This window comes from Sciurus carolinensis, chromosome 3 (assembly GCF_902686445.1).
Source record: "Sciurus carolinensis chromosome 3, mSciCar1.2, whole genome shotgun sequence".
In the NCBI taxonomy this organism is placed as follows: Eukaryota; Metazoa; Chordata; class Mammalia; order Rodentia; family Sciuridae; genus Sciurus; species Sciurus carolinensis.
This window is the reverse complement of record NC_062215.1, coordinates 79,275,573-79,287,572: the sequence shown is the minus strand read 5'-3', so window position 1 is coordinate 79,287,572 and position 12,000 is coordinate 79,275,573. Positions and strand designations below refer to the sequence as shown.

Here is a 12,000-nt window from a genome sequence, read left to right as displayed (position 1 = left end):
TGCTTTCTTTGTTTCCGTATGGGATGAGATGATTGACTTACTCATGTCCTTATTTTGACACTGCCAAATTCTATTTGTAACTCTGGTTTATCATGTTCTTAGACTCATTTCCATCACCAACACTAACAATTAGGGATCTTTAGGAGATTATTTTCTTGACACCCCCACAAAAGTTTCCCAATATTTATAGCATGGATGATGTCAAAGCTGTGTTGAGATGAGGATACTGAGCCTTAGCTCACACTCTAGCTAAGCCCTGACGCTTGACATGGAACTATGTTAGTCAATGTGCATCTTACCAGAGGACAGGTGCTCCCATGCAATGGCCCTTAAGGACACTCTCACGTAGGGGGTTGTTGAATGTGAGATGGCCAGCATGTGTTCCATGTAATGCCACCAGGCAGTCGGTGCTCAGCCAGTGCACATTGACTATCAGCATATTAATATGTTCTTACCTAATTCCTGAAATGTTTCTGGAAAATAAGTGTTCATCCTGGAAAACAAGGGTACACACATTCTTGCTTAAAGAAATAGCATTTCTGACTATAATATCTCATAATAAATCATCAAAATAGATTCTGCAGGCTGCTATCTGCATTGTCTCTACCTGTGTATATCAAAAGTCAGTTTTTAGTTACAGAAGATCCCAAACCTTAGTCTGACTCTCTTTTTGGACAATCTTGTTACCAATAATGGGAATAATCATTCTTTTACCAAGAAGATTAATCAAAGTACAATTTTTAAAATGTAATAAATTTAGTTGTTGAAAACCAGTAGCCTAGAAATAAATTACACTAGAGCAGAAGAACACTTTTAGCATGTTGTTTTCCACTCATTATATTCCTTAAGAATGCAAGAGAAAAACAACCATTCATGAACTATTCTGATATATATGATTATGGGGTAAAATGCTGACATTGCATTTATTTTAATAGACCACTGTTTGGGTATGCAGATTTATTTTCAGTTTAGATATAATAATGGACTGCAAGCCATGATATTATCAGAAGGAACATAAAAATAGAAACCTTGAGTTATTGGCTTATATACTAATTTAATATGTGTTTTCAAATATAGATTGGAAGAGTTCAAAAGATTAAATACTCTTTCCAAGAAAGTCAGTGTTCCTTCAGAAAAAACAATGACACATATAAATTTCCATGGACGACCAGCAAAGACAAGGCCTCCAAAACTGAAGGTAGAGTGGGGGCATCATTCCTGATGCGATGGAGAGTGAGTGATGGAGAAGCCAGACAACTAATTTTCCTGCCCATTCGGTCTCTCAGGAAATTGAGTACCAGAACCTGAGATTTCCAGTAGATTTATCAAATCCATTTGCTGTAGCAACTGTTTTAAACCAAGAACCAGGAAAAATGAAGATTAAAGAATTAAAAGAAGGTAACCGGTTGATCCACCATAAATCAGCCCCAGGGCAACATAAGAAAGAATTATTTCTTGTCACGTTTATTATTTATGAACAATAAAAAAACCCAGATCCCTGTTATGCTTCACCGTTAGAAATGTGTTTTGCTCTCAGCAAATGATTCTGATTTGATTACTGATCTCATCGTTGTCTGCTCCTGCCTTCAGTTCTGGACCAAGGCACTGGGGTTTCAAAAACAAGACAGATGAAGGAGGCGCTCTTTGAACAGAAAGTCAGACAGATTGCTCATGAAGAGATGGAAAATCACCTCAAGTGGTAAATACTGAGCAATTATTTATATCAAAGTGGCAGTGTGATTGTTTTTAGGAGATGGCCTTTTATACATGAGATATAATGAAATGTTATTACATTTTTATACATTTTTATACCCTTTGGAAAATTTGATTAGTCTCTCTCCTCCACTGGTCTTTCTCTTTCAGAATGAGTTTCTATTAGGAGAAATTAATGTGACCAACCCATTTTGGTTGCTAAGCGTGGTCACAGCACAAAACCAGAGTGAATTGTGGGAGAGGCTGGGACCCTCTCCCTGCCAGCCACTGCTACCCCCCATGTGCACACTCCAAGACAAATCTATCCCATCACCTCTTCCCTGACCATGAGACCCTGTGCCCTGTGTTGTGTGCCCCAGAGACCTGGAAAGTTCAGCAGTTGTGGGGGATAGGGAGGGGTCCCTGGTGGTTAAAATTCAGACTAGGAGTGCTTGTCTTTCTGTGATCAAAGTGAGTTTTTTAAACCAGATCATACCTGGCATGTCCACACGCACAGATCTAGCTAAAGTAACCTTGCTTGTTATTTTTTTGACTTTTTTTTTGTGTGTGTATGTGTTTGTGTGTGTGGTGCTGGGATTAAACCCAGGGCCGAGCACTCTATTTGCTCTTTTTGAGACTCTTTGCCATGTTGCCCAGGTTGGCCCTGACCTCCTTGGGCTGAAGTAATTTTTCGGCCTTAGCCTCTTCAAGTAGTAACTTGGACTACTGGTGTGTGCCCCCTCACCTGGCTCTAAAGAAAACTTTAGAGACTCTTGAATTGAGCCAGAAAAGAGTCTCTTGGAAAGTGTACTTAAGAGGCTGCCTAATCCACATCCAGCCTCCACACTTCCCACACACATGAGAACACACCCCTACCTTAAAGACTCTAAAGGTGTCTACCAGGCTGAGGCCCTACTTTAATGGAAACATGGCTTTTGTTTCTGATGAAAATCCCTTCTGTTTCAGCTTAAAGTTGTCTTCTTGGTCCGGCCTCAGTGAAATGGGAAACGCTCCAAGTAACTGAAGATTTTGTTTTTAAAAATGTTTTTCCTATTATAAAAAATGGATACAAAAAAAATGGATACATTGTCACTGTAGGAAACCTGAAAAAATGTCTTTGTAAAGCTATGAAGAAAGAAGTCAAACACAATGGTGCACACCTGTAATCCCACCAACTAGAGAGGCCGAAGCAAGAGGATTGAGAGTTCAAAGCCATCCTCAGCAAGTTAGGGAGGCCCTAAGCAATTTAGCAAGACCCTGTCTCAAAATTAAAAAAATGAAAAAGGTCTGGGAATGTGCTCAGTGGTTAAGTGTCCCTGAGTTCGATCCCCAGTCCAAGAAAAAAACTATAATTAAGGAAGGGAAAAAATCAATGCCACGGCTCTGCAGTGACCCCTATTAAGACCCGTGCCTTTCCTTCCTTCTATGCTTCTTTGTAACATACTTGAAATTCCGTTGCAAACCACCTTCTGAATGCTGTGCTGTCCACTTAATGTTATTTTCCCAACATTTCATGTTGAAAGATTTTAAACCTGCAAATAACCAGCGATACCCTTGGCCACAGTTCATGAATTGTTAGCACTGAGCCACATTTACACTCTGCACACAGGGCATTCCCACTAACATGCACACACCACCCACGTGCTTTTTTTGCTGAGCTGTTTGGAGTTAAGTTGCAGACATTGGAAAGCTTCACCCAAAAGTACATTCACCTGTAACTCCCAAGAACAAGGATATTCTCTGACATCACCATAGTCATGTCCAAGGGACCTGACACCCATGGAATAATGTGATCAAGTAATTGATTGGCACACTTACCCAGATAATGGCCTTTATACCTGGGATATTTTTGGCATCCAGGGTCTTATCAAAGGTCATACAATTTGTATTTCATTTTTGTGACTTCAGTCTCTTTTAATCTACAACAGTTCTCCAGACACACACACACACACACACATCACTTTTAATATCATAGCTATTTTGTATTTTGGACATGTCCCAGGTTCCATACTGGACATATTACATACTAGATTTTTAAATTTTTTAAATTGTGATAAATTCACATAATATAAAATTCTCCATTAAAGTGTATAATACAAACATTTTAAGTATATTCGCAGTGTTGTGCAACCTTCCCCACTTCCTAATTCCAGAACCTTCTTATCACTCCAAAAATGAAACCTCAAACCTATTAGCAGTCACCGTGCATTCCCTTCTCTCTAGGGCCCCTGGCAATCACTCATGTACTTTTTAGCCTAGGAATTGCCTGTTCTGGATGTTTCATGTAAGTGAAATTATATAATTCATGATCTTTTGTGACTGGCTCCTGTCACTGAACACATTTTCAAGGTTCGCCCATATCACAGCATGTGTGAGTACTTCATTCCTATTTATAACTAAATATCCTTTGTATTATAATAAATACATTATTATGAATATACATTCTATCATTAACATAACATTGTATGGACATATCACATTTCGTTTATTCATTCATCAGTTAATGAACATTTCAGTGGTTTCCACTTTTCCGCATTGTGAGTAACGCTGCTATAAGCATGTGTATGTGAGTTTTTCATCTGATCCTATCTTTTCAATTCTCTTGGTTATATACCTAGCACTGGAATTACCATGTCCACAGTAACTCTTCTTGAAGAGCCACCAAACTGTTTTCCAGAGTGGCCACACCATTTTCCATTCTCACCAGCCATCTACAAGGGCTCCTGTTGGTCCCCAGCCTCAGCAATGTTGGCAGTTTTCCACTATTTTAAAATCATTGTTATTATCTTAGTCATGGCAGTGGGCAGGCGGTGGTGTGCTATGTGACTTTGATTTGCATTCCCCTAATGGATAACGATGTCACGCATCCAGATCTTTTTATTCATGAACAATTTAACATGTGTCACTAGAAGATAAGTGTCATTTCACGGGACATGTTATTCATCTTCGAGATGTCGAAGCCTCTACGGCGTCTCCCTCAGCGTGCCTCCAACAATGCCTTAGCACCCTCTTGAGTTGTGGAATGGAGCAAAGACAGCCATTCCTCCGAAAGCTGAAGCATTTTCTGATGGCTTCTGAAACTTGGATTTTTCTCTCCAGGCAGGTGCACCTTGGTAAAGATCATGTATCTCTCAAACTTAGAAGAGAGCTTAATGAAGAGCGGCAAGCAGCCAAGGCCAAATACAAGGTCAGAATTACTGCTCATTTGAAATTATTTGTTCACTAAATATTTTGAAATCCTCTTATATGCAAGATACCAAACCAGGAGAAAGAAAATGTGAAGTTGAGTTGAGAGGGGAGGAGGTTGGTGACAAGTGAATTGTTAACTCTAAACCAAGTGTGGCTATAAATGCTAAAAGAGACCTTTACTGAGTATCATAGAGGATGCAGAAGCCAGAAAGGAGAGAACTCTTCTACTTGGAAAGACATAGTACAATGTTGAGAATTAGGATAGAGGACTTGCGCAGTCAGATGGAGGCTCAGACTCAAGCTGTAATTCTGGGCATATGTGCAACTGCTCTGTAATCTAAGGGACATGAAGAAAAGATCCTTCAGGTGCTTGGGAGCCACATCAGAGCCAGATTCAAGTGAGGGTACCAAGTCAGAGACTCAAAGGGACTGAGCAGAGAGGGTGAGGTAGAGTTGAGGGACATGGGATATGGTTCAGGGACAGAAACCATGGGACTATGCAACACCCAGGACCTTACTGTGGCATGGAGGTAGAAATTGCATGAGGACAGGAGCAGTGAACCCTGGGGACATGTCCATAGTGGTTGAAGCACAGGACATACATGGGCAAAAGTAGGCAGAACTCGGCTGGTGCTCCATGTTTGAGGGGTTTGGACTTAACCAGTAGGACTTGCAGAATCTTCACAGAGTGTATGAGTTTGCTCAGCAGCTGTAACAAAGAATCACAGGCTGGGTGGCTTAAACTAATTACAATTCTGTCCCCAGTATTTCCCCTTCCCTTCCTTCTCCCTCCTGTTCCCCTACTACTGATCTTTCTGCTATTTACTTAGAGATTTTTTAGTGTCTTGTGGATGTGCATGATGGCGAGGTTCACTGTGGTATATTCATACGTGTACATAGGAAAGTTAGACTGGATTCATTCCAGGGCTTTCCCTATCCCATCCCTCCTCCCTTCTTTCATTTCCCTTTGTCTACTCCTCTGATCTTTCTTCTATTCTTTTTATCCCCCCCACACTTATTTTGGATTAGCTTTTGGATAAATCCTCCCTCTTGGCTCATAGACACTGTCTTCTTGCTATGTCCTCACATGGTCACCCCTCTGTGTGTGTCTGGGTTCGAATCTTCTCCACCTACAAGGACACAAGTCATGTTGGATTAGGACCCACTCTAATGACCTCATTTTTGGCTGATTGCTTCTTGCGGTTCCTACCTCAAGATACAGTCGCATGCTGGGATCCAGGAGATTAGGGTGTTGGTGTATGACTTGTGAGAGACCCAGTTCACTTCATAACAGATCCTGGGCTTAACAGTATGAGCTCCAGGGAAACTAGCCTGGCCTCAGAGTAGCAGGGAAAGCATGTCTTGTCAGATATCTCATTCTTCTTCCTATATTTGGAGTCCAAACCAGATGTTTGGATAAATCTGCCTTTATTTTTCACAGGACAAACAAAAGAGTATAAAATTACTACATTAATAAATCTTCATATTTAGGAAAGATATGTATTGAGATTGCCATTTAAGTGTTGTTGCTTCTGTGGTTCAGATTCTTTGCAAGCTATTTTTAAAACACAATATCTAGTATTTTCTGTCAACCCCACCATGGAATGCTATTTTCTATCTTTGTTAAAGATGAAGGTGATACAGACATGCCACAGCCAGGTCACCATGAGCAGTTAAGCCGTGACTGCCAGCGTGTATAGGAGAGGAGCAGTCAGGGCTTAGTGTCAGTCGCCAGAAGAAGCAGGAGGATGAAGCTGTGGGTTACAGGAGACCAAGAGCTGCAGGGACCCTGTGTCCTATGTTCAAGGGATTTAGTCTGGCAGCTGAGGGTTGTCAGGTGACCCCACAGCAAGGAACACTGGGAGGTCTGAGCTTATGGCAGAAAGCTGAGAAAAAGAGATGGGGGCAGGCAGAGGGAGCTGACATCATAGCCGATGGCACAAAGCCTCAAGGGTAAGGAGCCTGTGCGGAGGGAGACCACAGACAATGTTAAATTCGGATTGTCCACAATAAGTAAACAGAGTCTCAATAAAGATATGAGAAATAACCTGGTCCTTTATTCTAGCTACCAACCTTTTTAACAATCCCTCCTTCAAAATGCCTGTTTTATTTTACTTTTAGTGATGGGTAGGGGGCATCTGAGTCTTTTCCCATGAACTCTGAATTTTGAACTTGAGGTCCATGGTCTCAAACTCAACCTACTGATACATGCAAATCAGATAGACAGCTCACCACCCTGGTGACGATAGCACTCCCATTCTATTTCAGAATAGGGTATTAATGTGAATAAATTTCTTCCAATCAAGTCTTTTAAATGACCGTTAACAGTGTACCTAAGATCCCATATAGTGTTCCGGGTTACCTAACCAACAAGTAATAGAACCCAGAGAGAATCAGAAGTGAACACGACTCACAGTGCGCACAGTCCCCTTTCCCTGGAGCAGGTGTGTACAGACACCGGTCCAGCTCCGCCAGCCCACCCCTGGAGTCACCCATGGCTCCTGGGATTAGGAAACAGGGTCCAGGGCCTTCGAGAAGAGGGAGGTGGGGAGGAGAGCAGCCTGGGGACACTGCTCCAGGAAGGTCCAGTCACTGTCCAGTCAGAAATACCCACCAGCCTCCACCACCCAGGAGCGGGGAGTCATGTGTGCCTTGGTTAAGACCTGGCACGTGGATAATCAACGCGGAGGAGCTTTAAACCTGGGACATTTCTTCCTAATGAAATCTGTATTTTACATTCTCCAGTCCTTTCATGGTTTCCTAAAATCCTTTCTGTGAATTTTAAGTGCCTTAGAAATCATTTCCAGAGTCACTAACCCTAATTTTACATATGTGTGTGTGTGTGTGTGTGTGTGCACATAGACATATATATATGCATGTTTTTTGAGTCTGTGCTTCCATAAAAGCTTAGTGTGTCTAAATAGTAACTGTAATTATAATGAGCATTTTAACCTGCTGGTGTATCCCCCACACCCAGCCAGAATTTCACAAATGGATTTAATCAGTTGCTCAATGCGTTTCTGTGAGTTTTAAAGAGAAACAAAGTTTCGTGCATTGTTTTCAACTCTACTATTTTTTATGATTAAAAAAAAAAAAAAAAACAGATCGATAGAGAAGAACCTGTTCCAAATGAGGAATATGAACGACTCAAGACAGAAATTAACCATAAACGCCTTATTCGCGATCTAGAAGAGGTGAGTGATTTTCCTTTCTTTGGAATCTAACTATTGACAGTTCTTTAAATGCTTATTTTAAAAACCTTAAGAAATTTTATAGAAGTTCCTTTACCAGGAGGTAGCTATAGTCGTTCATATGCTTCCAGAATGTTTTTTATCTATGCACTTGCAAGTGAAGCATCGCGTTTCTCTTGAATTTGACAGTGTCGTATTGTGGCTTCTCTTCCTGCACTTCTGCTTTTCCTTTCTTGGTCTCTTTTTTTGATTCCCTGTGGTCTCTGACCCGGTCTGCAGGTGCTCAAGGTGGGTCCCTAACCTCTGTTCATCTTGGTGAGAAGATGGCAAGATCGGAAGTCAGAAGCTGGAGTTGTGATTGATAGGGGACCCAGGGGACCCAGGACAAGCCTCTTAGCCATGATGCCTTAGTGCCCTCAAGTGTAAAATGGGGACTGTAGCCTGACTCCATCACGTGACAGTTTCCAGTTAAGACCCCACCTTCAGCAATGGAAACGTTCTTCGCAACCGCGCCCTCTCTCACTCTCACGTTTCTCTAGGAGCCTTGCTGCATCTGAATTATTTTTACCTCTTTTTCCTCCCCCTCACTGAATCTAGCCAGAGTCTAGCTAGGAGCTCTTCCACAAGGCCATCCCCAAGTCCAGCCTCCCAGTCTCACTTTGATCCCGCAGTTCTGCCCCACCTCACCCCCGCCCACCCCAGGCCACTCCTGCATAGGCCAGTGTGATACTGATCCACCTCTGGAGACTGTCTTCGTCATGCTGTTTCCTGCTCAAGAGCCTACCAAGCCTGCAACTCCAGTGCCCCTGTGAGCCAGGCACTCTGTCCTATTTGTTCAGTCCCCGGCCTGTGCACACTGGACCCAGGACATGGCAGGCCCACAGGGCTGAGCAGAGTGCCCTCCTTCCCAGCCAGGGACCTCAGTCTGCTTTTCCTCTGGACACAGTGCCAGCCCCTGCCCGTGGGACTCATTTCTGTTTGACTTTATTCTTCTTCCTCAGTCACACGCGTCTGCTTGGGTTGCCCTAACTAGACACCCAGATTATTAAAGCCCAAACCCTGTCTTCCTCTTCTGACCCCCAATTCCAGAAGTGTTCCCCATAATGCTGTGTCCACTACCAAGTGCTTAATAAATGCTCACTAAATGAAAGAACAAATAATAACTTAGGTTCAAACTCTAAAACATTTTTATTAAAAGCTTAGGTCAGATGTTAGAATTAAAATGTAAAATAGGCCTATGCTTTATATTTGCAGGATATGCCAGAATATCACCCTCATTTTGATCCACTCATAAATAATAATTGGTTTGTCAGGTTCAGGGCGCAAAAGCGATTTCAACAAGCAGCACGCAAGGTGAGTCTCAGAACAAGGTGGGAATTTTTTATTTGTTTCATCATCAGCACAAAGAAATCAATCAATGGACTTTTTCAAATAACAACATAATTGAAACACAATTCACACTATAAAAATCACCTTGTACCGTGTCCAGCTGAGTAGGTTTTTAGCATGTTCACAGAGTCTGGAAGTCATCATCACCGTCTAATTTTAGAACATTTTCATCACCCCAGAAAGGAACTCAGTACCCATTAGCAGTCACTCCCCATTCTCTCCTTCCCCCATCCCCTAACAACCACGAATCTACTTTCCATCCCTCTGGATTTGCCATTTCTGGACATTTTACTTATTTGGAATAATACAACATGTGCCTTCTGTAGCTGGCTTCTTTCACTTAACCTGTTTTCAAGTTCACTAGTGTTGCAGCTTGTATCAGTACTTCATTCCTTTTTATGGCTGTATAGTATTCCATTGTTTGGATAGATCACATTTTACCTATTCATCTACTGATAGACATTCCAGTTGTTTTCACCTTTTGGGTATTATGAGCAATGCTGATACAAATATTTGTGCAGAAGTTAGTAGACACATGTTTTCAATTCTCTTTTAATACCTAGAAGTGGAATTGCTGGGTCCATATAACTCTAAAACAATGGGATTTTGGTTCTATCCAAAGAGAACAACTGAAAACTCCAGTGGGACCTTGCCTCTGACACCAGGCTATGGTTTCCCCTTCAAAGGCATCATCTCCTAACTGTGGTTTTAACCCTCATTCATGCTGGTCTTCCACCCAGTATATCTCTAGCCTCTAGTGGCTTCCTTTTTGAGGATAAAATGAAGACTTCTGGCCTGCAGTGCCAAAAAAGGGTGTAAGGTCTGACTGCAGTCATCCCTCTTCAGCTGCCCCCGTCCTTTCTCTTGTCACCATCATCTTCCAGACACATTGTGCTCATTCCCAGCTTTGAACCCATGTTTCTATGCCTCACCATTTTGCCTCTCCATCTCTATGCCTTGGATCCACACCTGACTTTTGGGCCAGCTCAAGTCTACCTGTCTTCCAAGAAACTACACTTAAAGATCACATCGGTGCCCCTTGCTTTTTATGCTGCCTGCAGAGTTCTTATGCTGCCCTTCAAGTGTGGCTTCCCTATGGGACAGAGCCACACCTCAAGCAAGGGAGAGCAGTGATTAAGATATGGTGTGTTAGTTAGCTTTCTGTTGCTGTGATAAAACACTTGAGATAAGCAACTTTATAAAGAGGAAAGATTTATTTTGGCTTACAGTTTCAGAGATTTTCGTCCATGGTGGGTTGGCTCCATTGTCTTTGCACCTGTGGTGACCAGAACGTCATGGCAGGGAGTGCATGGCAGAGTTGCATATCTCAGGACAACTGGGAAGCAGAGCGAGAAAAAGAAGAGGAGACCAGAGTCCCAATATCCCCCTAAGGCTATACCCCCAATCGCCTACTTCCTTCCACTAGGCCCCACCTCCTAACAGTTCCACCACCTCCCAACAGTGCCACAGGCAGAGGCTATTATCATACAGGCTTTGAGAGTTGGGGACATTCAAAATCCAAACCACAACACCTAGGCTCTGGAGCCCGATTGTCTGCACTTAATTCCTGGTGCTACTTCGTGAACTTTCTGAACTTGGATAAGTAACACGACCTCTGTGCCTTAGTTTCCTCGTCTGAACTCAATAGCACCAAGACCTAGGTTACTCATGGGTTACTGTGAAGATGAAATGAGTGACCGTGTCTAAGGGACTCCAGAAGTTTCTGCTGCGGGCCGTCCTTCAGGCAGTACTCAGCCTGGACTGGTTATGCTCACAGCACTGGGTGACCTCCTCACTACCTCCGAAGCCCTGCAGAACCAGCGTCCCTGCTGTTCCCGTTGTCTGTATATGTGCAGAGGTAGCCACAGGATGCTTGGGGAAGGGAAGAAAGAGGCGGCACAGGGCTGTACTCAGAGGGAGGAAGGCACAGCTGTTGACCGTGTGCAGACACCAGCAAGAGACTGGTGTGCTCCCCAGTCCCTCTGCAGAGAGCCCGCCAACCTGGAGGGATGTGCTTTGTTCCGAGTGATGGCTCACTCTCTTCCTCGCATGCCCCAGAAGGCACTGTCAGTTCTCTGTGCCAGTAACACTGCTCTTACCATCTCCTTAGTTCTAGCCACAGCCCAGCATCTCTCACCTGGACCACAGTCACAGGTCTTCCAAAGTACAGTCAGAGGAATATCTGCAAAGCTTACAGCTGACCATACCACTCCCCTGCTAAGACCTTCCAAGAGCTTCCCATCCCAGTCAGCATTAATGCACATTTTTGTTAACCAAGACTGTAAGAACACACTGAAGTCTTCTCTGTGCCATAAGCTCTTTCCCTTTGTTCCTGCATCAGGATCTTTGCACTGGCTGGTTCCTTTGCTCAGAAGTCTCTCCAAGATCCTTCCATCACCATCTTCTCCTCATAACCTCGAGGCTCGCTTGCTCAGAGAAACCTTCCCTCGCCACCCGCCATCAGCCTCTTCAGTCATGCCCTCGCGCGGTCGCCCCTTATCTCACGTGGCATTCATCTAAGCGTTTACCGTCATCCACA

The 12,000-nt window shown here is 43.2% G+C and overlaps 1 protein-coding gene across 5 annotated transcripts in view; it reads left to right on the top strand.

The window, feature by feature from the left end:
- The window catches only part of Cfap221 (cilia and flagella associated protein 221), a 112,663-nt gene that overhangs the window by 61,154 nt on the left and 39,509 nt on the right, over nucleotides 1-12,000 (top strand). For all 5 annotated transcript variants that reach the window (XR_007107935.1, XM_047547371.1, XM_047547370.1 and 2 more), the window contains exons 9-14: nucleotides 1,078-1,198; nucleotides 1,287-1,398; nucleotides 1,591-1,699; nucleotides 4,792-4,879; nucleotides 7,986-8,075; nucleotides 9,327-9,425. Coding sequence is in view for 4 of the 5 variants with exons in the window: in XM_047547371.1 (XP_047403327.1) it covers nucleotides 1,078-1,198; nucleotides 1,287-1,398; nucleotides 1,591-1,699; nucleotides 4,792-4,879; nucleotides 7,986-8,075; nucleotides 9,327-9,425 (619 nt within the window). In the remaining variant the exon portion in view is untranslated. The remainder of the gene's footprint in view (nucleotides 1-1,077; nucleotides 1,199-1,286; nucleotides 1,399-1,590; nucleotides 1,700-4,791; nucleotides 4,880-7,985; nucleotides 8,076-9,326; nucleotides 9,426-12,000) is intronic.